General features: G+C 35.9%; 2 protein-coding genes and 1 long non-coding RNA gene across 5 annotated transcripts; 2 read left to right on the forward strand and 1 right to left on the reverse strand.

Moving 5' to 3' along the window:
* The first annotated feature begins 710 nt into the window (after positions 1-710).
* LOC147295278 (nucleolar-like protein) lies at positions 711-25,621 on the forward strand. 3 transcript variants are annotated; one of them, XM_086232959.1, is made up of 15 exons: positions 711-1,127; positions 1,211-1,345; positions 1,516-1,675; positions 2,023-2,105; positions 2,576-2,635; positions 2,751-2,882; positions 3,203-3,331; positions 3,721-4,416; positions 4,577-4,769; positions 4,884-5,077; positions 5,290-5,394; positions 5,504-5,643; positions 6,071-6,349; positions 6,459-6,783; positions 25,381-25,621. In XM_086232959.1, exons 1-14 carry the CDS (start codon positions 786-788, stop codon positions 6,721-6,723), a joined length of 2,913 nt encoding a protein of 970 aa, XP_086089085.1. In that variant the 5' UTR covers positions 711-785; the 3' UTR covers positions 6,724-6,783; positions 25,381-25,621. The 3 variants fall into 3 exon arrangements, with proteins under 3 accessions (XP_086089085.1, XP_086089084.1, XP_086089086.1); XM_086232958.1 differs by lacking the exon at positions 25,381-25,621 and adding an exon at positions 6,911-7,111; XM_086232960.1 differs by lacking the exon at positions 25,381-25,621 and adding an exon at positions 6,911-7,111 and having other exon boundaries at positions 6,459-6,777.
* Positions 10,888-11,776, reverse strand: LOC147295279 (uncharacterized). Its single transcript, XR_015120881.1, has 2 exons — positions 11,641-11,776; positions 10,888-11,332 (listed from the first exon to the last, which is right to left on the reverse strand). It is a non-coding gene; the product is annotated as an uncharacterized LOC147295279 (long non-coding RNA).
* Positions 23,410-25,146, forward strand: LOC147295280 (cytochrome P450 CYP749A22-like). The gene is made up of 4 exons (XM_086231246.1): positions 23,410-23,434; positions 24,390-24,616; positions 24,757-24,867; positions 25,126-25,146. Exons 1-4 carry the CDS (start codon positions 23,410-23,412, stop codon positions 25,144-25,146), a joined length of 384 nt encoding a protein of 127 aa, XP_086087372.1.
* Positions 25,622-25,732: the final 111 nt, after the last annotated feature.

Raw genomic sequence — 25,732 nt, forward strand, 5'->3', positions numbered from 1 at the left:
TAGAAGAATTTCACTCTCATCTTGTAAAGGGAATTACTTGAGTACTTGCTTGTACTGAGGTTTTATGTGGACCAATAAAATTAAACCTCAATATAAGCATGTACTCAAACCTAGTACTTAAACCTCATTACCCAAATAATTCCCTCTTGAAAATCAGGGAAGGGCACAACTTTTTTATGCCCAAAAAGTTTTGTTGGAAATGCCCCTTCCAACAAGTTTTTTATCATCATTTTGTTATTATTTGATTTTTAATTTTTTTAATATTCAAAAGCTCAAAATGTTCTTTAAAAACTTTTGATTTTATTCACGTGGCATTAGTCTCTACATTAAAATAAAATGGGCTATCACAAACATCAATTGGATATTACAAGATTTTAAAGATTATATAATAAGTAAAAATTCATCGAAATTTAGGATATATGAAGTGTAATTAACTCAAATTGTTTGGATAATACATGATCATCAATACAATAAACTTTTTATTGGGAGTAAAGTATAATAAATTTCAAAAGAGAGGAAATGAAATTGCAGTCCATAGCTAAAATATTTTAACCAACTAACTATTTTTTGGCCAATAATCTCCTTTAAGAGTTGAGAATTTGAGAAAGGCAGTTAGACCATTGGCGCTCAATCGGGTTAAACCACACCCGACTTAAATCCGATTTATCCCCACCCCGCCCATCCCAACTCCCAAACAGAACTTCCCCTAAAACCCTTAGCCCTTCCTTCTTCTCCGAATCCATAAACCCTAACACCACCAGCTCCTCTCTGCCCCATCAATACCAATGGCGAAAACACCAAACCCTAGAAACAGGGACGCCAAGAACAACAAGGAGCATAACAAGAAGTCAGGCCCCAACGCCATGGCCATGAAACTCCAATCCCCAAAACCAAACCCCTTCGAGACCAAAACCCCGAACCGTAGTAGCAGCACGGACGCCAAGAACAATGAGAAGAAGAAGAAGAAGAACAAGCTAGGCCCTAACGCCATATCCATGAAGAACCAGGCCCCAAAACCCAACCCCTTCGAGACCATTTGGTCCCGGAGGAAATTCGACATTCTTGGAAAGAAGCGCAAAGGCGAAGAGCGCCGTGTCGGCCTTGCACGCTCTCAAGCCATCGAAAAGGTACTAACAACCTCACTCCATTGCTTAATTACATCCAAATTTCATATATTTACAGTTTATTTACATATTTTTGGGTGCTACAGAGGAAGAAGACGCTGTTGAAGGAGTACGAGCAGAGTGGTAGGGCTTCCGTCTTTGTCGATAAGCGAATCGGAGAGCAAGATGATGAGCTCGACGAGTTCGATAAGGCCATTCGACGTACCCAGCGCGTGAGTCAAGTAAGTTCATTTTCCAGATTTTTGCGCCCTGGAATTCTCTGTGTCTGCTTTGTTTTCTCTTTGGTTACCAAGAAACTTTAGGAAAATAAGTCATAGGAATTTTATTATTATTCTTCTTCATTATCATTTTGTTTTCTTCATTCTTTGTTATCTTCCTTTTTATTTAATAGTTGAAACTGAACAAGAAAAGCAAGTATAACTTATCCGATGGAGAAGAAGACGACTTTGAATTTCAAAGTCTTGGTGCATTATCCGAAAGGGATGATTTTGAGGATGATATACTGCCTGATAATGATGACGACGATGGTGCAGAAAATGCTATAAATGAGAGTATGTATGGAGAAACTGTGATCAATGTTTAGTTTTTGTTATCTTCTTATGTACATCATTGCCAACTATGCAATACATATAATGGGAATTTCTGTGAACTCTAAGGGCCGTTGATTTGATGGGCGAATTTGAGCATTCTTAAACACAAGTGTCCACGACTTGCTGTTGCTAATCATTAGTGTCATAGTTTTGTTAGCTGGTAGTCTTAGAAAAATGCTGCCATTTGCAATTTGTAGTTGATTTTCGTGTTTGGTTCCGTTGGGACATTGAAACTGCTTATAAATTGGTTATTGATTCTTTAGGTTATAGACTGATGGAATTAGTGGTGCTTTCCTTGTTCTCTGCAGAAAAGTTAGCCATACTAAATCAATATAATTCCCATGATAAGCAGGATCTACTGGAAAGGGATATTGTTGAAGGAGAGGAAAATGTAAGACCTTTCTGCTATCTCAGTGTTGGTGCATTATATTCACATACAAGATTAGTTTAGATTAGTATGCCAGCAAAGTGATTGTCTTTATTAGATTATAGGTACTGTTACTTGTACTTCAAGATTTTGAATGACATTCCAATAACTGCCTCATTTACCATCTTTTTGTAGTTTTTATTTTTCCCTTTTTATATGGTGTTACCCTGATCTAAATCATACTTGAGGAATTGATTCTTCGTTTTGTCATTTGTCACCAATAAGCTATCAATCATCTGCAGCTTGTAATGTTCCTCTGGAACCAGTCAATTTTGAAGATTACTCACATTTCCGTGTTTGTCCCATTACGGTCAATAATTTTTTATGTATACTGGTTCTTTATCTCTCTCAACTCCCCCACCCAAAAAAGGAAAAGTTGTGAGGGTTTTAAATGATGCCTTGATCCTAATTTATTTCATTGTTTCATACTACAGAAACATAAAAGCAAGAAGGAAGTGATGAAGGAGATTATCTTCAAAAGCAAATCATTTAAGGTGGGGATTTGTGTTCTAAGTTGTTGGAATTGCTTTATGATAGTGGCTACATTTATTTCCAGACTTTTCTTTTGGTTAAGTATCATTTCCTTCTTTTGCTCTAAATTATTCCTAGGCACAAAAAGCAAAAGATAAGGAAGAAGCAGAACGTTTGGTGGAAGAATTTGACAAAAAGTTCACATCCGAAGTGCGGACTGAGGTGATATCATGCAGGATGAATACTCAAAACTTTGAAACTTCTGAAGAGGTATGATATTAATGAAGGTTCTTTCTGAGTCCTCACTCTTCCATTCATTGATTCTAGTTCTATTTATTTCTACTTCCGAAAGTTTTGTAGTTATTTAAAATTTTCCTTAAATTTATTTATTTTTACTCAATATTTTGAATTTTTGCGTGCCATGTCACCTGATTAGCAAAGTATTGCTTCCAATTTGCTGAAGTTATTTTTAATCCTTTTGCTTACTTATGCGTTCACCTTTTGTATAATATGTTAAGCTGTAACTCTGAATGTTAAACTTATGTAAATTTGAGTCTTCAGAAAATAATATAGTTTGCTGTATATGGCAGGGGAAGCCTGATTATTTTTCCATAAGTGTAAACCAATTAGCATTAGAGCGGCGTGCTCAGCCTTCAGTTAGGACAAAGACTCCTGAAGAGATAGCGCAAGAGCAGAGAGCACAACTTGAGCGTTTGGAGGTATTTCATTTTGTTATGAGTGTGCTTGCATTCATACATCTTTATGTGGAGATCCAGTTGTCTTTGCTTTATGTTGGGGATCTGTATTGTTGTTGATAAATTCATCCTGCTGGTGTCATTATTATATCAAAATTAAGAAGCAATTGTACACTTTTTAATATAATAATATGGTACGTGAAAGTAGCTTGAGTCTTGCAAGACTAAGTTCCCTTTCCTCATGATAATTTCAGGAGAACAGAAAACGTATTATAGTCAACTTTTTTAAAATTAGGTTTTCCATTTTCTTTTATACAGTGGAACTCATTTAGAGAAATTGAATGTTGTGTCTCAATTGTACTTTTTAGTATGAAGTTGAATACTCACATACTGGAATTTGAGTTACAATTCAGGAAGAGAGACGGAACAGGATGCTTGCCACTGATGACTATAGTGATGAAGACAATGAAGATGCTGAGAAATCATCTACCCAGAGGCCAAGATCTGTATCTGGAGATGATCTTGGTGATTCCTTCTCTCTTGATGAGGAGCCAAGGATTAAAAAGGGTTGGGTTGATGAGATTCTTGAAAGAAAAGATGCTAGTGATTCTGAGAGTGACGAAGGTGATTATTCAGAGGATTCAAATAGATCTGAAGATGACAGTGATGAAGGATCTGATGAAGATAACAATGAAGGTGAAAGGAATCTATTTACGAAGGAGTGGGAACAGAGTGATGATGATAATCTTGGCACAGATTTGGATGAGGAGGAGGGAGAAGAAGAAGAAGAGAGTGAAGGACATGAAAAGGATGATGATGATGATGAAAAAGAGATGGAGCCAAGAGACCTAAAAAAGTTGAAAAAAAAAGGTGTTGTTGAAGCTAGTAAAAAAGATGGCAATTCTTTAGATGCCAAGAAAATATCTGTGGATGGTAAACAACCTTCAACTCAGTCAGACCTCCCATACCTAATTGAAGCTCCAAAAAAATTTGAAGAATTAAGTGCATTGGTGGACAACCGCTCTAATTTCGACATTGTGTTGATAATCTATCGAATCCGTGCAAGCAATGCAATCAATCTTGCAGCAGAAAATCGGAAGAAAATGAAAGTATGAAACCACTGGCTGCTTCTATGTTATATAAATAAATATTGACTGCATTACGTGTAAAATTTGCATCAATTCAGTTTCCCTAATTTCCGAACTTGGGTTTAGCTTCTGTTGTCCTTGTATATGCTCAGTACTCACTGATATTTCTACCATTTTCCAGGTCTTTTATGGTGTACTTTTGCAGTACTTTGCTGTCCTATCAAATGAAAAGCCATTGAATTTCGAGTTATTAAATTTGCTGGTCAAGCCATTGATGGAAATGAGTGCAGAGGTTCCGTACTTTGCTGCAATTTGTGCTCGTCATAGAATTTTACGGGCCCGAACACAATTTTGTGAGACTATCAAGAACCCAGGTGATCCATAATGGAATTGGATAGGGTTTTGTAACTTTTGTTTATCTGGAATCATATTTATGAGTTTGGTCTTGCTAAGGTGCTAATTTATGGTCCAATTGTTTATTCTTGCAGAAAATAGTTGTTGGCCCTCTTCAAAGATATTATTTCTCCTGAGGCTTTGGTCCCTGATATTTGCATGCTCCGATTTTCGTCATGTGGTCATGACTCCAGCAGTATTATTAATGTGTGAATATCTGATGCGTTGTCCTATCGCGTCTGGTCATGATATTGCAGTTGGCTCCTTCTTGTGCTCTATGCTTCTCTCTGTATGTACATTTACAATTACATTTTGTACAGCTGATGTGTTTTTCAAATAGGTTTGCAGTAACAGAGTCACATAAAATTGTGTCACTTAAGCATTGTCCCCTTTGTCATGTTTACAATTATCTATCTGCAGTGTCATTCAAGCTGTATGTTATTACTTTTCTGTCAAAGATTTGTAATTCCTGGTTTTTATTTTAATTAATTTATAATGTAGATCACTAAACAATCTCGGAAGTTCTGTCCTGAAGCAGTTATGTTTCTCCGAACATTGCTGATGGCAGCTAAAGACAGAAAGACAATGTCAAATCAAGATTCGCAGGTTTGACTCTGCCTTGCAACATAATTTCAGATATTAGAAGGCACCTTATGCTTTTAAGGGTTGCCTAGTTTACAGTAGTATGATGAACTAACCATTTATATTCTGGCAGTTTGATCATCTTTTGGAATTAAAAACACTCAAGCCCCTCCTCTGCATACATGAATGTGTAAATCAGATTGATCCTCTAGATTTTCCCTCGATAATGAACCTGCCGGAGGACTCCTCATTTTTTAGCTCTAACAATTTCAGGTTAGGGGTTTGTTCACAGTACTTGAATATATGTTGTGGTATTGTGGATGTGTTCACATGGTGCATTATATATTAGGGTTCATGCAGACCGTTCTGTTGATGAGGATGTGTTTATGAAGTGAACCCTCAAAATTGTTTCAATTTGACTGATGCCACCATAGGCATGGGTTGATATCTTTTTTTTTTTTTTTAAACCTGATGTTGTATATCAATTCTTTGAAGTTTGCATATGGAGTTTTGCTCAATTATTTAACATTGCGAATAGGTGGGTGGGGTAAATATCAAAATATGTGGTCAGCTAGATTCCTTATTGCCAAAAATACTATGTTTACACAGCATGGGCTTTTTCTTTTTGCCATATATACTCCTGAGTGTCTTCTTTTCAAGTTTGTTATAATCTTTAAAAGTTGAATTTTCAATTTTTCAGAGCTAGTGTGCTGGTGACTGTGATTGAAACTCTACATGGATATGTCAGTATTTACGAAGGCCTCAGTTCTTTTCCTGAATTTTTTTTGCCGATTTCGGTATTGTTGCTTGAAGTGGCGGATCAGGAAAATATGCCACATGGATTAACAGACAAATTTAAAGATGTTGCCCAACTTATTAAGACAAAAGCAGATGAACATCACATGCTGCGAAGACCACTTCAGATGCGGAAGCAAAAGCCAGTGGCTATTAAAATGCTTAATCCAAAATTTGAGGAGAAGTAATTAATTTTATCCCCCACCCCGCAAATGGTCTAAATGTTATTATGATGGATCATGCTGTTCTGAATGGATGGCTGGAGTCACTATTGACTGATATGTTTTGTGCAGCTTTGTCAAGGGCAGAGACTATGATCCAGATCGTGAACGGGCTGAGAGAAAAAAGTTGAAGAAACTTTTAAGACAAGAAGCCAAAGGGGCTATTCGTGAACTACGTAAAGATAATCATTTCTTATATGATGTGAAGGCGAGGGACAAGGCACTGGTGGAAGAAGAAAGAGTTGAGAAATATGGAAAAGTGAAACTTTTCCTTCAAGAGCAAGAACATGCTATGAAATCTGGGCAATTAGGAAAAGGCAGGAAGAGAAGGAGATGAGTTTGACTTCTGTTGTTTTTGTTGCGTACTACCTTGTTACTTTTTTTCATCAAGGTTGAGGTAATATTAAAGCAATAGTAGTAGCATGCTGACCTTTTCTGTTTCTTTCTATTTGTAGTAATGTTTAATGCTTGGGAACTCTCTCTCTCTCTCTCTCTCTCTCTCTCTCTCTCTCTCTCTCTCTCAGATCAGAAGCTGGTCTTGTGTTGTGGCTATCATAGAAGACAAGACAAATGGTAGAAAACAACCACAAAGAACACGAGGCAGGCTGTTGTGTTGCCTTCTATATTTCCAGATAAACCAAATTCTTTGGTGCAAATTTTGTGAAATGTTCATTTGATATAAATATTATATATTCATTTTAAGATGTTGCTACGGATTTTGGTTACATTAAGTCGAATGCTCAAAGACTGGAAACTCATTTTCCATTTGGGTATTCGAATCTCGTTATTGAAAAACGTTTTCCAGTTTTAGTACAAGTAAAGAAGCATACCAAAAAGAAAGAAATACGAATCTCATTCACACTGGGAAGGAAAACAAACAACACATTAATTTGAATCCTTTAGACAGGTTTCAAAATTACCATGATACATTTGAGTTCCAATACATCCTCCATAGTAAAAACAAAACAAAATAAAGACAGAAAGCTTAATCACAAAACAAACGTACTCCCCATTAACATAGATAGGGAAAATCCATGTAAATTACAGAGGGGGAAAAAAACAAAAGTACTCGTTCGATACTTCATGTGCTTATATTGACCATATCGGCCAAGTACTTGTTCGATACTTCGATCACACTAGTCTCCTCCTATTTACGCAATTTTTTGAAATAGGCAGAAGGGTTACGCTCAAATTTGTCCCTGAGAATTCTCTTACCTTTTCCTCCTGGTGCTTTCATTGTTTTTCTTTTCCCTAAACCTGAAAAAATTCTAACCAAAGGCCAAGCCAGTAGTGCCAAGCTTGCAATAGCGAAAGTAGCTCTTGCTCCCTTGGACTTGGACACTTCCCTACTTGCAATAGCGAAAGCAGCTCTTGCTCCCTTGGAAACTTCCCTACTTGCAATAGCGAAAGCAACTTTTACTCCCTTGAACACTTCCCTACTCTCAATAGCAAAAGCAGCACTTGCTCCCTTGGACACTTCCCTCCTTGCAATAGCGAAAGCAGCTCTTCCTCCCTCGGACACTTCCCTACTTGCAATATCGAAAGCAGCTTTTACTCCCTCGGACACTTCCCTACTTTCAATACCTCCCATTTTGTATCAGTAAAAAACACTGCCAGTTAATATAATAATGCATCAGTTAATTCTGCTTCAATATCAATATGCTCATTCATTAATTGTCTTTAAACATTTGGACTTCACTTTTCCAATTACCATGATGTGATCACACTTTTAATTCAACAAATTGACAATAGAAAACAATTGTATGCTTGCTTGAACCACTATTCATACCTCATAATGAAAAACATCAAATCACACCTAATTTAAAACCTGAATTAAAGCCGAAATTAAAGTCTTACTTGTAAAGATAAAATTAAAAACTGAAGGTAGGAGGAATACCTTAGGTGAGGTTGTGACTATGAAGCACCGAGGCTTAGAAGAAGATGATGATTCCAATAAGAAGATGAAGGAAAGTTGGTAAAGGAATAACTGAAGAAAAGCAAATTGAGAAGATTAGTGAAGAGAGGAGTAGAGAGAATGCTTTAAGTTTAAGCCTTTAAGCCTTTAAGCATAACTCAAAAAGTGAGGTTAGTGGTGATTGGGGAACAGTTGTTTGGGCCAAGGGATGGGCTTTCGAAAGTGGGAATGGATTGGTTAAGGGCTGGGCTATATATTCCATTTTCAAATTTTGTGAAATGTTCATTTAATATTTATAAAGTTTAATTATTCTAACATTTCTTATTTAGAAATAAATTTTAGAATTAATTATCCTAAGCTACCTTGTACTTATTATTTTTACTCTCCAATACACCAATTAATTTTATTTAACAACAAGTTAAGTTGTAGCTTAGGTAGCTTATTTTGAAATCTGATCAATTATCATTTTATTTCCTTTTTGCCTTTCTCTTTCTTCTCTCTCTCCCCCCGCTCTGTCTCTCTCCTCTTTCCTCTTCATCATCTTCTTGTTCTTCTTCTTCGCAGAGCAAGCACCTCTGGGACGAACACCACCACCACGAGCAGCACTGCTGTCAACGGGCTTGAAAATCTCAACGCTGACCAATAACAATGGATCTGCTCCGAGCTCAATCGAAGCCTTTTGGATCTACTCTGACCACTACGGCTTCTTCTTAATTGGGTATGATCACAGCTCGTGGTAGACTCCTACTTTGATTTCTTATCAGTATAAAGTTCTTGATTTTTTTTTTTTTTAAAACTCAGTTTCTGAAACTGCAATTTCTGGAACGTTGTATGTGAACTGAAACTGCAGTTTATTAGAGTTGCAAGCTTGCAGTTGCAGTTACTAATTGCAAGTGAAACTGCAGTTTATTGCAGACTGGCAGTTGTAGTTACTAACTTGGCAGTTGTAGTTACTAACTGCCAGTTTCTGAAACTGTAGTTTTTTTTTTTTAAGCTCAGTTCTGAAACTGCAATTTCTGGAATGCTGTAAGTGAACTGAAACTGCAGTTTATTGAAGTTGCAACTGCAGATCATGTGTAGATGTAGGTGAAACTGCAGATTATGTGTAGATGCAGGTGAAACAAGGTTGCGCAGGGATCTTGCTAAGTTTGTAGCATGTGGCCCGCAAAAGAAGAATGAGTTGTTGGATTTTTATAGAATGTGGCCCGCAAAGAAATAATGGAGCTTTATGTGTGTTTGATTAAGAAAAAAAGTTGTCAGTACCTGTTTATTAATGGACTCTAAATTTTATGACTTTTTTTTTTCTCAAATAAAATTTTTATTTTTTTGAAATAAAGTCTTTTGACTATTGCCTTGTCAAAAACATATGTCATTATTTTTTTATTTTTTGAGGATATAAAGTACGTGTTCACCTCATGTCTTCATAAGGTATATAATGAAATTTGTGGAGTCTATCCAAAATTTTAGAGTTAAAACCTAATATAAAACCGACAAAGCATAACTTAAGAAGAAGAAATAAAAATGCACCGAAAGTAACTCTTGGAAATTAAAGATTCATACAGGACAAATAACAAAGCACAATTGGCTTTATGCACGCACCTGGCCATTTCCAACACCCTTAAAATTTTTTCATTCGTGGCATAATTTAAAGCATCATTCACCTTTCCAAAAAAGCATCAAGAAAAAGCATTCACCTATTTTAAAGCATAATTTAAAGCATTCGATGACCTTTCAAAAAAGATTTAAAGCATCAAGAAAAAGCATTCTCCCCCTCCACCTAATATACATTTATCTCCCACCTTTTATCGGCTTTATCTATCCTCGTACGGTCGTACCTTTTTTTCCCGAACCCTCTTTGTTCCTTTTGGCTTTTTATCTTTGTTTGAACTTGTTTTTCTTCTTTCTCAAGTTTCATCATTGTTGAAACTTGAAAAAAATGAGAAAGGAATAATCTTTTCAAATTCAAAATAAAGATTATTATCAGTATTTTAAATTCAAGTGGATGATTTTTATCACTTAAGCTTCTTATGTTGCCTAAAAAAGGAGGTGGAGAGCAAGAGAGGACAAGGACATTTTAGTAATCAAATTAGATTCAATTCTGATTCAAGTGAATTAGTAAACAGTTTATATGGAATCAGTAATATTCCTACTCTTCTGATTCCAGATAGTAAACAGCTTACATCACATGCTGCGGAGACCACTTGAGATGCGGAAGCAAAAGCCAGTGGCATGGCTATCAAAATGCTTAATCCAAAATTTGAGGAGAAGTAATTAATCTTATCCCCCACCCCACAAATGGTCTAAATATTATTATGTTGGATAATGCTGTTCTGAATGGATGGCTGGAGTCACTATTGACTGATATGTTTTGTGCAGCTTTGTCAGGGGCAGAGACTGATGCAGATCGTGAAGGGGCTGAGAGAAAAAAGTTGAAGAAACTTTTAAGACAAGAAGCCAAAGGGGCTATTCGTGAACTAGGTAAAGATAATCATTTCTTGTTATCAATAAAAGAGGAATTCCCGGCAGTTAAAAACAAATAAATGGTATAACAAAAAACGAATCTCATTCACACTGGGAAAACAAACAACACATTAATTTGACTCCTTTAGATAGGTTTCAAAATTACCATAATACATTTTCAGTTCCAATACATCATCCATAGTAAAAACAAAACAAAATAAAATAACACTAAACAAACGTACTCCCATTAACATAGATAGGGAAAATCCATATAAATTAGGCATCCATAGCATTATTGATTAAACATAACGTCCAAGTGCTGGTTCAATCACACTAGCTAGTCTCCTTTTTACGCAAGCTTTTGAAATAGGCAGAAGGGTTACCCTCAAATTTGGCCCTGGGCATTATCTTACCCATTCCTCCTGGTGCTTTCATTGTTTTCGTTTTCCCTGAACAAATTCTAACCAAAAGCCAAGCCAGCAGTGCAAAGCTACCAACAGCGAAAGCAGCTCTTCCTGCCTCGGACACTTCCTTAATTTCAATACCTCCCATTTTCTATCCGTAAAAAACACTGCCAGTTAATATAATACTGCATCAGTTAATTCTGCTTCAATATCAATATGCTCATTCATTAATTGGTCTTTGAACATTTCGACTTCACTTTTCCAATTACCATGACGTGATCACACTTTTAATCAAACAAATTGACAATAGAAAACAATTGTATGCTTGCTTGAACCACTATTCATACCTCATAATGAAAAATATCAAATCACACCTAATTTAAAACCTGAATTAAAGCCGAAATTAAAGTCTTACTTGTAGCCTAATTAAGTTGTAAAGATAAAATTAAAAACTGAAGGTAGGAGCTAGGAATACCTTAGGTGAGGTACGTTGTGAAGCACTGAGGCTTAGAAGAAGATGATGATTCCAATAAGAAGATGAAGGAAAGTTGGAAAAGGAAGAACTGAAGAAAAGCAAATTGAGAAGATTAGTGAAGAGAAAATGCTTTAAGTTTAAGCCTTTAAGCATAACTCCAAAAGTGAGGTCAGCCTTCACTCTTCACCAAAAAAGAGTTAATTACATTTACACCCTCTGAAGTTTATCGTTTTTTCACATATACCCCTGAGGTTTCAAAACTATTGCATATAACTCCCTACAAGAGAAAAAAAAAATTAAAAAAAAAATATTTGTATTGAAGTTGGACCTTACACCTTGAGTAATCTTATTAGGTCATTTCACGACTTAACATGTTTTTTTGCATAATTATTCTTCTCATATAGGGGTTATATGCAACAGTTTTGAATCCTTAGAGGGTGTATGTGTAATTATTGAAACCTTAGAAAGTGTATGTGAAAAAACGATAAATCTCAGGGAAGTGCAAGTGTAATTAACTCACCAAAAAACAAAAAAGTGAGGCCAGTGGTGGGTGGGGAGTGGGGACCAGGAGTTTGGGTCAAGGGATGGACTTTTGAAAGTGGGAAGGGATTGGGTAGGGGCTGGGCTATATATTTCATTAAATAGTAGTTCTCAGTTGCAACTTGTCACCAAACATTTTCATATCCAATTCCAATGCATCATCCATGGCAAAACAAAATTAAAACAAGGGTACTCCGATTAAATAAGATAAGATAGAAAAAATTTAGATATATTAAACAAAAAAAAAAAAAAAAGAAGCATAGCATAGCATAGCAAGACTAGTAGTGCTTTCTTCATTAACCATATCATATCCTTCAAGTACTAATAGATCCATCCCACTTGGGCTTGCTACTTGGTCCTATTTTTTGCGCAAGTTTCTGAAATTCCTACATTGGGCACGTCATCATTGTCGCTGGGCATGCCACCATTGTCGCTGGGCATGCCACCATTTTCACTTGATCTCTCCTCATCAGTCCTAGAGCGCTTTCATTAGCTCCCATATTAATTGTAACCCCAGTAGAGAGGTGTCAAACGAGTCGGGCCGGCCTGAGCACGACACGATTAAAATAGATACCGTACGGCACAACACGATTAAATGGGTCGGGCCGGGCTGAAGTTTTTAGCCCATCGGGCATGGCACGGCACAAGCACGACACGGGCCAAGCATGGCACGAGCACGAAATGGGCACGAATTAAGCATGACTATTACAACATTGTTTTTTCCATTTTTAGAGAACTTTTCAACAAAAATATTTAATTTTCATAAAAAATAATGTTAATATATAATTATAAATAAGAAAAAATATCATAAAAGTAGTTTTATCACTCTAAAAAATAAAAATAAAAAAAGGTCCGTGGGGCGGCCCGTTTAAGGCACGGCACGAGCACGAGCACAAATGGCCTGCGGGCCATGGGCCGTGCCGAGCTTAAGTCTTAACTATATGGCCCGGCCCGACCCATTTGACACCTCTACCCAGCTAGGATTCTCAGGTATGACTGTGCCTGGCAACATAATTTATGATATTAGAAGGCACCTTTTGCTTTTAAGGGTAACCTAGTTTACAGTTGCATGATGAAGTAACCATCTGTCTACCGGCAGTATTATCATCTTATGGAATTGTTTATTATGAACCTCAAAATTGTTTCAATTTGACTGATGCCAACATGGGCTTCTTTTTGCAATTTATACTCCTGAGTGTCCCCTTTTCAATAGTAGTAGCATGCCGACCTTTCTGTTTCTTTCTATTTTGTAGCGATGCTTAGTGACATTCCCTACTTGCAATAGCAAAAGCAGCTCTTGCTCCCTTGGACACTTCCCTACTTGCAATAGCGAAAGCAGCTCTTCCTCCCTTGAACACTTCCCTACTTGCAATAGCGAAAGCAGCTTTTACTCCCTTGGACACTTCCCTACATTCAATGCCTCCCATTTTGTATCCCTGAATAATACTGCCAGTTACGTACGTACTGCATCATTTTTTTCTGCTTCAATATCAATATGCTCATTGACCAATCGGTCTTTGAATCAATGATGTGATCACACTTTTAATCCAACAAATTGACAATAGAAAATTTGTATGCTTGCTTGGACCACTATTCATACCTCATAAAGCAAATATCAAATCACACCTACATAATTTAAAACCTGAATTAAAGCCGAAATTAAAGTCTTAATTGTAGCCTAATTAAGTTGTAAATTAGATCAAAATAAAAAACTGAAAGTAGGAGGAATACCTCTTAGGTGAGGATGTGACTATGAGCACTGAGGCTTCGGAGAAAATAATGATCTCAATAAGAAGATGAAGCAAAGATGGAGAAGGAAGAATTGAAGAAAAGCAAATTGAGATGTTTAGTGAAGAGAAAAGTAGAGAGAATGCTTTAAGCCTTAAGCATAACTCAATAAGTGAGGTTTGTGGTGGGTGAGGACCAGGGGTTCGGGCGAGGGGATGGGCTTTTGAGAAGTGGGAAGGGATCGATTGGTTAGGGGCTGGGCTATATATTCGATTAGTAGTACGTTCTCGGTTGCAACTGGCAACTTATCACCAAACATTTTTAATTACAATACAACCAAACATTTTCAAATCCAATTCCAATGTATGTCATCCATGGTAAAACAAATAAAGACAAAGGATACTTAGATTAAATAAGATAGATAGGGAAATTCAGATACATTAAGAAAATTATAACATAATAAAGAAAAATTATTGTATATAACCATAACACCACGTTATTAGATCACATGATAATACTAATACACATCGTAGATTTCTTCATAGCAAGACTAGTAGTGCTTTCTTCCCTTCAAGTCCTAATAGGTACATCCCACTTGGGCTTGGCTACTTTGTCCTATTTTTGGCGCAAGTCTCTGAAATAGGAACTAGGGTTATTCTCAAAATCATCCCTGTACATTCTACCATCTCTTCCCGGAGGTTTCATTGTTTTCCTTTTGCTTTGGCCTGAATTATCTGAAGACATTTCGGACAAGCCCCAAGCCAGTAGGGCAACCCCAGCTACAATGACTAAATATATTCCACCATATACCATTTTAATTGTAACCCAAGCTAAGTTCTCACTTACTTGGTGGCTGGTTGCATATGGATGGCTATATATACACTGCATGAAAGTAATTCTTGGAAATTAAAGAGTCATGTAAAGATTCGTGTTACTAGGAAAGCAAATTGAGAAGATTCGTGAAGAGAAAAATAGAGGGAATTAATGCTTAGCCTTTAAGCATAACTCAATAAAGTGAGAGCTTAGTGGTGGGTGGGGACCAGGGGTTTGGGCCAAGGGATGGGCTTTTGAGAAGTGGGGAGTATATATACTGCATGAAATTAGTAATTCTTGGAAATTAAAGAGTCATATAAAGATTTGTGTTTCTGAAGAAAAGCAAATTCTCGAGAAGATTCGTGAAAGAGAGAATGCTTAGCCTTTAAGCATAACTCAATAAAGTTTATTCAACTAGTAGTGTTTATTCATATTAAGTAGATGGAGCTTTCATATTTTTGTTCATTCGAGAGTAGTTTTGCTCACTTCATTTAATTAGGGTGTATGCTCACCTTTTTTCTTAAATCATATCATGACATATGTTTACAAAATTAACCATAAGTTAACATTTGTATATTTAATTAATTTTTATTTTTGTACACAAAACTCTCTCTCTCTCTCTCTCTCTCTCTCTCTCTCTCATCTCTCTCAATCGCCCCTGCCGCCGCCACCCCCCAAAACCCAACCCCTTTCACCTCTTTGCATTTCTCTCTCTGCCTCTAGCAACCACTGCCCCGAGCCAATGAAAATAAGAGATCTTGATCTACATATCTGCTTGATTTGTAATTTGTTTAAATTACCAACTTCGTATGACATATAAAGCATATAAACATATGCCAAAATTTTAAAATTAAAAAGATAATTAATTGTCAGGGATGTCTGTAACTCTGTATCCTACTACAAGTCTACAACTTTTTTCTGAGTCTGATTCTTTAAAATTCAAAATGTAATAATTTTTTGAATTTTGAGTAGAATTTTTGTTTATAAAGAAATCTGGGAATATTTTGATTTGGTGACAGAGTGGCAGTGAGGGGTGGCCGGACTGCATCTGGCCACTTTCCAAAGTCACCCACGTTTATGTTACAGGGGCTGGCTTTTGGGGGTGGCGGTGGCAGGGAAGATCGAAAGATGAGAGAGGCGAGAGGAGAGAGGTGAGTCGGGGAGAGAGAGAACACAGAGGAGAGAGAGAGAATGTGAATGAGAGAGAGAGTTTTGCGTAAAAAAAAACATTAAATATATAATATGTTAATTGAGGTTAGTTTTTTAAACAGATGTCATAATTTGAGATATGAGGTGAGCATACACCCTAGTTAAACTAACTAGGAGGTGAGCAAAACTGCTCTCATTTGCTGCCTCCCATTCCTCTCTTGATCTCTCTCTTGTATTAATTCCTAATTATAATTAAGTGCTTAATTGCTAGCTGCTCTTGTTGGTTCTGTGAATTCCATGGAGGGTGCATGGCTATATATATGGACAATTATACATAGTGGCTAGTGCAATATTCATTCTTGAAATTTTAAGAGTCATCGAAAAATTTAAAAGAATTAGAAATTAGCTGCCTCCAATAATGCAATTTCCAAGGATGATATTCAAGTCAACCATTTTCCAACAAACAAGAAACAAATAGAAAGCTGGAACGTCCTAGAAATACTATTATCGATTTGTAGAATACCATGCTATATGGAAAGTTGTACAGAAAATTAGCAGTGTTTGTTAATTGTGTTGTTAAAAGTGGTTGCATACTTGCATATATTTGTTTCACATTTGTTTTAGAACATTATTTGGATCGTTCTTAAGTTATGGACACCCATGTCACATGTGACGAGTGAGTATATTTATTCATGTATTTCAAAATTCACAAGAGCCAGACTTGTACAACCTTATCCATCCAAGACACCGAGTCACAAAACGGTGGGCATGCAAAATCTGTTGCGCCAGCTGCATATAGACAAAGACCAGAAATTGTTCACTTCTTTCTCAAGTTGTGAAATTTTATGAAGTAAAATTGTCATTTTCCTTAAACTATCTTCTAGTCTCTATCTATCTAGGTTCCATGTGGAAAGTTTTATTTTTTTATTTTTTTCCTTTTCATCAGACTATGTATGGGAAGTATCAAGACCATAAATTGTCCACTTCTCTGTATAGTTGTGAAATTTTAGGTAGGAAAACGATATGATAATGAGAGTTTCACAAAATTGATAATATGGCAATGTCGTTGGTGACAAATTAAGCCTGGAAATAACTCTAATATATATGGAGCCAACTCTTCTTCTTTGGTCAAAATGATATTTCATTAGGAAGCCCAAAAGAGGCCCATCTTATTAATTTATGTACGTTACCATGAAAGAGCGCAAGAAAACTTGAACTCTGGACTGTTGAAAACTTAGAGTAAATTCAGAGATATAGACAGAGAGAAAAACAATACGTAAAATGACTTGTTTGGGAGGCCTAGTAATCATTCTTTCAGGCTTTCTGTGTGTGTTCCTTGTCTTAGTTCTCATCAAGATCTTTCACAAACTTTGGTGGACTCCAACTCGCTCGCATACAAAAGCTGATGGTTTTGATGGTTCTACCACGCTACGTACACCTTCACCCTTTCCCTGCCCTGGCTTATATCCACAACATGGAGTTCAAGTGCCTTTTTTAGTTTTGTTTTTCATTTGGATGCTTTGGCTATTACAAATGCAGGTCCTATATATTCTTTTTTAGAGACGTGAGTCTTAAGATGATCCAACATGTTGAGCAAGATTGATGGATAATCAAGGTGACTACTCAACTAGTAGTGTTTATTCATATCAAGTAGATGACAGTAAAATAGTTGGATATATAACTAAGAGGCCAATTTACGCAAACCCTGAAAATAAGCAGCAGGGTATACGTGACGTACGTTCAAAATCATCCATTTGGGTATTCAAATTCTGTTATCTGAAAATATTTTTCAGCTTGAGTATAGACCGTTTGGCACTGTTTTGAGAATTATTAAAATGCAATCAAATTAGTAAAAACAAAACAAAATAAAGACAGAAAGCTTGATCACAAAACAAACGTACTCCCTTTAACATAGATAGGGAAAATCAACATAATTTACGCAAGCTTTTGAAATAGGCAGAAGGGTTACGCTCAAATTTGTCCCTGAATATTCTATTACCTCTTCCTGGCGCTTTAATTGTTTTCCTTTTCCCTAAACCTGAAAAAATTCTAAACAAAACCCAAGCCAGTAGTGCAAAGCTTGCAATAGCGAAAGCAGCTCCTAAATACTGCCATTTTGTATCCCTGAAAAATACAGACTTGGACACTTCATTACTTGCAATAGGGAAAACAGCTCTTCCTCCCTTGGACACTTAATTCCCTACTTTCAATAGCAAAAGCAGCTCTTTTTCCCTTGGACATTTCCCTACTTGCAATAGCAAAAGCAGCTCTTGCTCCCTTGGACACTTCCCTCCTTGCAATAGCGAAAGCAGCTCTAGCTTCCTCCCTTGGACACTTCCCTACTTGCAATATCGAAAGCAGCTTTTACTCCCTTGGACACTTCCTACTTTCAATGCCTCCCATTTTGTATCCCTAAAAAATACTGCCAGTTAATATAATACTGCATCAATATCAATATGCCCATTGATTAATTGGTTTTTTAACATTTGGACTTCACTTTTCCAATTATCATGATGTGATCATACGTTTAATCCAACAAATTGACAATAGAAAACTTGTATATACTTGCTTTGGACTACTATTCATACCTCATAAAGCAAATATCAATTCACACATAATTTAAAACCTGAATTAAAGTCTTAATTGTAGCCTAATTAAGTTGTAAATTAGATAAAAATAAAAAACTGAAGGTAGGAGGAATACCTCTTAGGTGAGGATGTGACTATGATGAGCAGTGAGGCTTCCGAGAAGATAATGATCCCAAAATAAGAAGATAATGATCCCACTGAAGAAAAGCAAACTGATAAGTTTAGTGAAGAGAGAAGTAAAGAGAATGCTTTAAGCCTTTAAGCATAACTCAATAAGTGAGGTTAGTAGTGGGTGGGGACCAAGGATAAAAATATTGTTATCTAAATTTATGGATATATCGATTTCGGTAAATATCGGTGTAAAGAAAATTGAGTTAGGTTTTGTTTTTTTATTGGGTTATTGTTGATTAATTAGGATTGATGTATTAGTTTTGATCTAATTAAGGCTGAATTTAGTTTGATTTCATCTTATTCCTCTTTTTTTTCTTAAATTTTGAAATTTTTTATACAATTCTGCAATATGCTATCGATATTATCGATATTTTGTCGACATATATTAATATTCTACTCATATATATCGATATTTTATTGACATATACCGATATTTTGTTAACATATATCAATATTGGAGAAATATCAGTTACAGTCTATTTAAATATCGGTAGATGAAATTATAAATATCTCAACGGATATATCAATAATATCGTAAATATTTTCATCCATGATGGGGCCCAGGGGTTTAGGCCAGGGGATAGGCTTTTGAAAAGTGGGAAGGGATTGGTTAGGCCGATATTCGATTAGTAGTTCTCAGTTGTAACTTGTCACCAAACATTTTAAATTAGGATTAAATACAAAAATGGTCTACGAACTTTACAGTGAATCTCAATTTGGTCCATTAACTATAAAAAGTGTCAATTTGGTCCACGAACTTTCCAAGTTGTATCAAACAAGTACAAATGTTAATTTCCATCAAAAAATTAACGGAATTGGTCACATGAAAATGTGATGAACATACTAAAATACCTTTGAAAATGTGGTCACTTGCTGTGCATATGACAAGTTTTCGTTAAATTTTTCAATGAAAGTTAACATTTATACTATTTTGGTATAACTTGAAAAGTTCGTAGACCAAATTGACACTTTTTATAGTTAGTGAACCAAATTGAAATTCACTGTAAAGTTCGTGAACTATTTTTATATTTAACCCTTTAAATTACAACCAAACATTTTCAAATCCAATTCCAATGTATATCATCCGTGGCAAGACAAAGTAAAGACAAAGAGCACTTTCGATTAAATAAGATAGATAGTGAAAATATTACAAAAAAAAAAAAAAAAACATAACAAAATTCAGATACATTAGAAAAATATAACATAATAAGAAAAAATTATTGTATATAACCATAACATCACGTGAACGGGTCCACTTCTTAGATTTCTCCAGACCAAGACCAGTAGTGCTTTCTTCCCTTCAAGTCCTAATAGATCGATCCCACTTGGGCTTGGCTACTTTGTCCTATTTTTTGCGCAAGTCTTTGAAATAGGAACGAGGGTCATCCTCAAAATCATCCCTGATGATTCTGCCATCTCTTCCCGGAGCTTTCATTGTTTTCCTTTCGCTTTGGTCTGAATTACCTGAAAACATTCCAGCCAAGCCCCAAGCCAGTACGGCAACCCCAGCAACAGCGCCAGCAGCAAGTCCTACAATGGACAGGCCATCGTTGTCGTTGAGCATGCCACCACTTTCACTTGATTTCTTCTCATCAGTCCTAGAGCTTTTCCTGCTTTCATTATCTCCCATTTTAATTGTAACCCAAGCTACGTTCTCACTTCTTCTATTTGAAATTGCAACTCACTTGGTGGCCGGTTGCATATGGATGGCTATATATATACTGCATGAAAGTAATTCTTGGAAATTAAAGTCATGTAATGATTTGTGTTACTGAAGAAAAGCAAATTGACAAGAGAAAAGTAGAGAGAATGCTTAGCCTTTAGGCATACCTCAATAAGTGAGGTTAGTGGTGGGTGGGGACCAGGGGTTTGGGCCAAGGGATGGGCTTTTGAGAAGTGGGAAGGGATTTGATTAGGGCCTGGGTTTTTTTTTGTTTTTTGGCTGGAGGGCCTGGGTTATATATTTCATTAGTAGTTCTCAAGTGCAACTTGTCACCAAACATTTTTTATTACAACCAAACATTTTCAAATCCAAATCCAAGTCCAATGTGTATCATCCATGGCAAAACAAAAAAAAAAGGCATGCCGCAGCAGTTACTTGTAGTTTACTTTTTTATCCTCTTATTTTCTGCTCTCTGTTATTTTGTTTTTGTTTCTGGTGCCCTGCTTTTCCTTTTTCCAGGGTTTTAAGAGCTTGGGTTGCATTCCCCTCTTTTGAGCTTGGGTATTTGCTCAAAAGGCTTTTCACCTCCTTCTACCACCTCTTATCATTCCTCATCCCCTCCCCTTCTTCGGTGGCCAGATTTCATTAAACATATAATGCACATATACGAAAGTGAAGGGTTCCTTGTTGAAGAAGTAAAAAAATCTAAAAAACAGACACCATAGCCATTTGAGTAGCTAGGAATGATTGATTTGACCATGATATATCTTGTAAACTGTAATTCATTGAGGTATAAGTAAATTATGTTTAATTTCTGAACTTACTATAGTTTAATTACTAAATTAATTCTGATCAGTGTCTTTTAAAAAAAAAAAAAACTGATTTAGGTCCATTAATTGACTTTGCATCCATGTAATTAGATAATTTCCTTATTTAGATGATGAGACTTTTCTTTGAGACCCTGATTGGAATATCGATCATTAGCACATCACAACTCCACAAATTAAAAAAAAGTGACAGAGAGATCACTCATAATATGTAATAATAATGAATCCCAATTCCAAGATATAATAAAGGGTACTTAATTTCCATTAACATAGATAGGGAAAATGGTTACATATAAGTAGATTGATTGATTAAGAAGCGCAAGATGACCACTCAATTACTAGTAGTGTTTATTCATATTAAGTAGATGGCAGCACATGCACTAGTTGGATATATGAGGCTGACCTATTTACGCTGGCCTTGGAAATAGGCAGCAGGGTCACGTTCAAATTCAGCCCTGGATATGTTACCATCTCCTCCTGGAGCTTTCAGCTGCCTCCAATAATGCAATTTCCAAGGATGGTATTCAAGTCTACCATTTTCCAACAAACAAGAAACAAATAGAAAGCTGGAACCACGCAACTGTGTACATAACATGGCAAACGATATGATAATGAGAGTTTCACAAAATTGATAATATGGCAATGTCATTTGTGACAAATTAAGCCAGGAAATAACTTTAATATATATGGAGCCAACTCTTTTTTTTTTTGGTCAAAATGATACTTCATTAAACGAAGGAAAAAAACAGACAAGAGCTAACTCTGCCTGGATTCAGAGTTCAGAAAGTGAATCAGCAAATAGAGAGCTACCAAAAAACCAAAGAAACAGCAGCTAAACACTATCCTCCTGACACATAAGTAACAATCAAAAGTTATAACATGATTAGGCAATTTGGGTCAATAGGACGTGGCATCTTATTAATTTGTGTTACCATGAAAGAGCGCAAGAAAACTTGAACTCTGGACTGTTGAAAACTTAGAGTAAATTCAGAGATATAGACAGAGAGAAAAACAATACGAAAAATGACTTGTTTGGGAGGCCTAGTAATCATTCTTTCAGGCTTTCTGTGTGTGTTCCTTGTCTTAGTTCTCATCAAGATCTTTCACAAACTTTGGAGGACTCCAACTCGCTCGCATACAAAAGCTGATGGTTTTGATGGTTCTACAACGCTACGTACACCTTCACCCTTTCCCTGCCCTGGCTTATATCCACAACATGGAGTTCAAGTGCCTTTTTTAGTTTTGTTTTTCATTTGGATGCTTTGGCTATTACAAATGCAGGTCCTATATATTCTTTTTTAGAGACGTGAGTCTTAAGATGATCCAACATGTTGAGCAAGATTGATGGATAATCAAGATGACTACTCAACTAGTAGTGTTTATTCATATCAAGTAGATGACAGTAAAATAGTTGGATATATAAGAGGCCAATTTACGCAAACCCTGAAAATAAGCAGCAGGGTATACGTGACGTACGTTCAAAATCATCCCTGGAAATGACACCATCTCCTGGATCCTGGAGCTTTCATACCCATATAAAATAATTCATATTCCATTAGCAAATGCGACATCCATAGCAAAACATTTCCAATTCCAATGTATCACCAAGAGCAAAACAAATTAAAACAAAATAAAGACAGAAGGGTACTTGGATTAATTAAAGATAAGACAATAAAACAAGCATAGCATAAGAGGGAATTAGACTAGCTAGTAGTGCTAATTGATCATATCATAATATCATATGCCTTGCTACTTGCGCAAGTCTCTGAAATAGGCAGAAGGGTGATGCTCAAAGTCATCCCTGAACATTGTGTAATCTCTTCCTGGAGCTTTCATTGTTTTCCTTTGCCCAGAACCTGAAAACATTCCCGACAAACCCCAAGCAAGAAGCGCCACGCCTGCAATAGCGCCAGCAGCAATTACAATATTGGACACCTCCACCTCATCATGGTTGCACATGCAACCCAACACCATGTTCATTTGATGATCTTCTGTGACGCCTACCATTTTCATTTGATGACCTTTCCCTGCTTTCATTGCCTCCCATTTTGTATGATCCCTAGCTAAGTTTTCTGCTATTTGAAATTGTAACTTGGGGTAGTATAGTAGGACTTTGCATTTGGCTATAGTCTATATATACTGAATTAGACAAGTAATGCTGGGAATTTAAAGAGTCATGTAAAGATTAAGAGAAGCGTTGGAACTGCTAGGATATAATTAATATGCTCATTGATTATTCATTGAACATTTGGACTTGTCGATCTTTTCCAATAAGCTTGAATAAATAAACATGGATTATAGTGCCATCAATCCAAGTACGTGCTTTCGGAAAGCTCATTAATTAAAACATATATGGTATTAATTCCAACAAACTAATTTTTAAGATAATACAACTCAGAGATTTGGTGATAATGAGTTATAAGCAATACGCTGTGTGCACAGGGGAATTGTGACCGTCACCATGTACGTTTTCATTTCCAATTCCAATGCATCATCCATTGTATTAAGTAAAGAAGCACAGCAAGATTACAGACAGATCAAGGTACTTTATTATTTATTTATTTTTTTTCAAACAGATCAAGGTACTTGGATTAATTAAAGATATTTCAGATATATAAAGAGCATCTACAATGGTTGTTCAATAGTTTAATTTTTTGAGCTATTTTGATATCTATTGAACTGAATTGTAGTTTTACTTGCAATGGTACAAACTGTACAGTTCAATAGTATATCTTTTTAAATGTTTTTTTATATATTCAAATAAAATAAAATAGATAAATTTCATTGTGTCGAAAATTATACCATTGAAATAGTCTCAAAATATCTTTAAAAAGAGACCAATATTGGATATATTTTTTAAAAAATATTTCATGCCCAATTTAAAAAGATATTTAAAAAAAAAAACTCGTATATTCAAAATATTTTAAAAAATTCAATGTTGTAGTGTGATACATAGTGACAGAGTGAGTATATCATAAATGCTTCACAATGGGGTCGCTTTTTATTCATGTTTTTCAAAATTCACAAGAGCCAGACTTGTACAACCTTATCCATCCAAGACACTGACTCACAAAACGGTGTGGGCATGCATAATTTGTTGCGCCAGCTGCATATAGACAAACCCCAGAAATTGTTCACTTATCTGTAAAGTCGTGAAATTTTATGAAAGAAAATTGTCATTTTCCTTCAACTATCTTCTAGTCTCTGTATATCTATGTTCCATGAAAATAAATTATGAAATAAATTATGGTCATCTTTAATTGTCAACAGGGAAGAATTTTCTTCAGTGGCATGGTTCTCAAGCTGTGTTGGTCATTACAGAGCCTGAGTTATGCAAGGAGATACTGAACAACAAAGATAAAGCTTATCCGAAAAAAGAGGCCAGAGGCTTTGGGAAGAAGCTGTTAGGAGATGGCCTTGTGTCAACAATTGAAACTGAAAAGTGGTCAAAATTGCGAAAGCTGGCCACCCATGCCTTCCATGGAGAGAGCTTACAAGTAAGTTATTACAGTTACTCATAATTCCTGCAAAGAGTGCATGGATTGTGTCAGTTAATTATGAAGGGGAGAAAATAAGAAAAGAATAAAATGATGGTAAATCTACAAATAGCATGATGGTATTGTTTTACTATTACCAGAGTATGATTCCAGCGATGGTAGCTAGTGCTGAGAAGATGCTAGAAAGGTGGAAGAATCAAGAAGGAAAAGAGATTGAGGTGTTTGAAGAAATTAGGTTGTTCACTTCAGAGGTAATTTCGAGGACAGCGTTTGGGAGCAGCTATATAGAAGGCAAGCACATATTGAGATGTTGAGGAAGTTAGCCTTCCTATTATCCAAAAATGTTTTGACAATCAAAAATTAAATTGTGTGAAGTCATATTGCACTATTCTTCTCTATTCTTTTTTCATTGTTTATCCATCTGCTGTGCAGCAGAGTTATATATTCTTAACCAGATTCGTGGAGGATTACTTCTGTTCTCATGTTTAGTCTTTCATTCAATGTTGCAGCAAGTTTTTCAGAACCAGTGATGAGATTGAATCAGAGAAGATTGAGAAGATTGAATCAGCAAGTCTTTCATTATAGAGATTGTTAAGAAAAGAGAAGGAGATGAGTTTGACTTCTGTTGTTTTTGTTGCGTACTACCTTGTTACTTTTTTCATCAGGTTGAGGTAATATTGAAGCAATAGTAGTAGCATGTTGACCTTTTCCGTTTCTTTCTATTTGTAGTAATGTTTAATGCTTGGGAACTCTCTCTCTCACAGATGAGAAGCTGGTCTTGTGTTGTGGCTATCATAGAAGACAAGAGAAATGGTAGAAAACAACCACAAAGAACACGAGGCAGGCTGTTGTGTTGCCTTCTATATTTCCAGATAAACCAAATTCTTTGGTGCAAATTTTGTGAAATGTTCATTTGATATAAATATTATATATTCATTTTAAGATGTTGCTACGGATTTTGGTTACATTAAGTCGAATGCTCAAAGACTGGAAACTCATTTTCCATTTGGGTATTCGAATCTCGTTATTGAAAAACGTTTTCCAGTTTTAGTACGAGTAAAGAAGCATACCAAAAAGAAAGAAATACTGTTTAACGAAAAGAGGAATTCCCGGCAG

The sequence above is a fragment of the Dryas octopetala genome, chromosome 2 (genome assembly GCF_963921425.1).
Source record: "Dryas octopetala chromosome 2, drDryOcto1.1, whole genome shotgun sequence".
Taxonomy (NCBI): domain Eukaryota; kingdom Viridiplantae; phylum Streptophyta; class Magnoliopsida; order Rosales; family Rosaceae; genus Dryas; species Dryas octopetala.

Coding starts and splice junctions, on each gene's coding strand:
- LOC147295278 (XM_086232959.1), top strand. CDS start 786: ATGGCGAAAACACCAAACCCTAGAAACAGGGACGCCAAGAACAACAAG. Junction 1,128..1,210: donor GCTCTCAAGCCATCGAAAAG/GTACTAACAACC, acceptor TGGGTGCTACAG/AGGAAGAAGACGCTGTTGAA. Junction 5,395..5,503: donor TGTCAAATCAAGATTCGCAG/GTTTGACTCTGC, acceptor ATATTCTGGCAG/TTTGATCATCTTTTGGAATT.
- LOC147295280 (XM_086231246.1), top strand. CDS start 23,410: ATGGATTATAGTGCCATCAATCCAA. Junction 24,617..24,756: donor TCCATGGAGAGAGCTTACAA/GTAAGTTATTAC, acceptor TACTATTACCAG/AGTATGATTCCAGCGATGGT. Junction 24,868..25,125: donor TTAGGTTGTTCACTTCAGAG/GTAATTTCGAGG, acceptor TCAATGTTGCAG/CAAGTTTTTCAGAACCAGTG.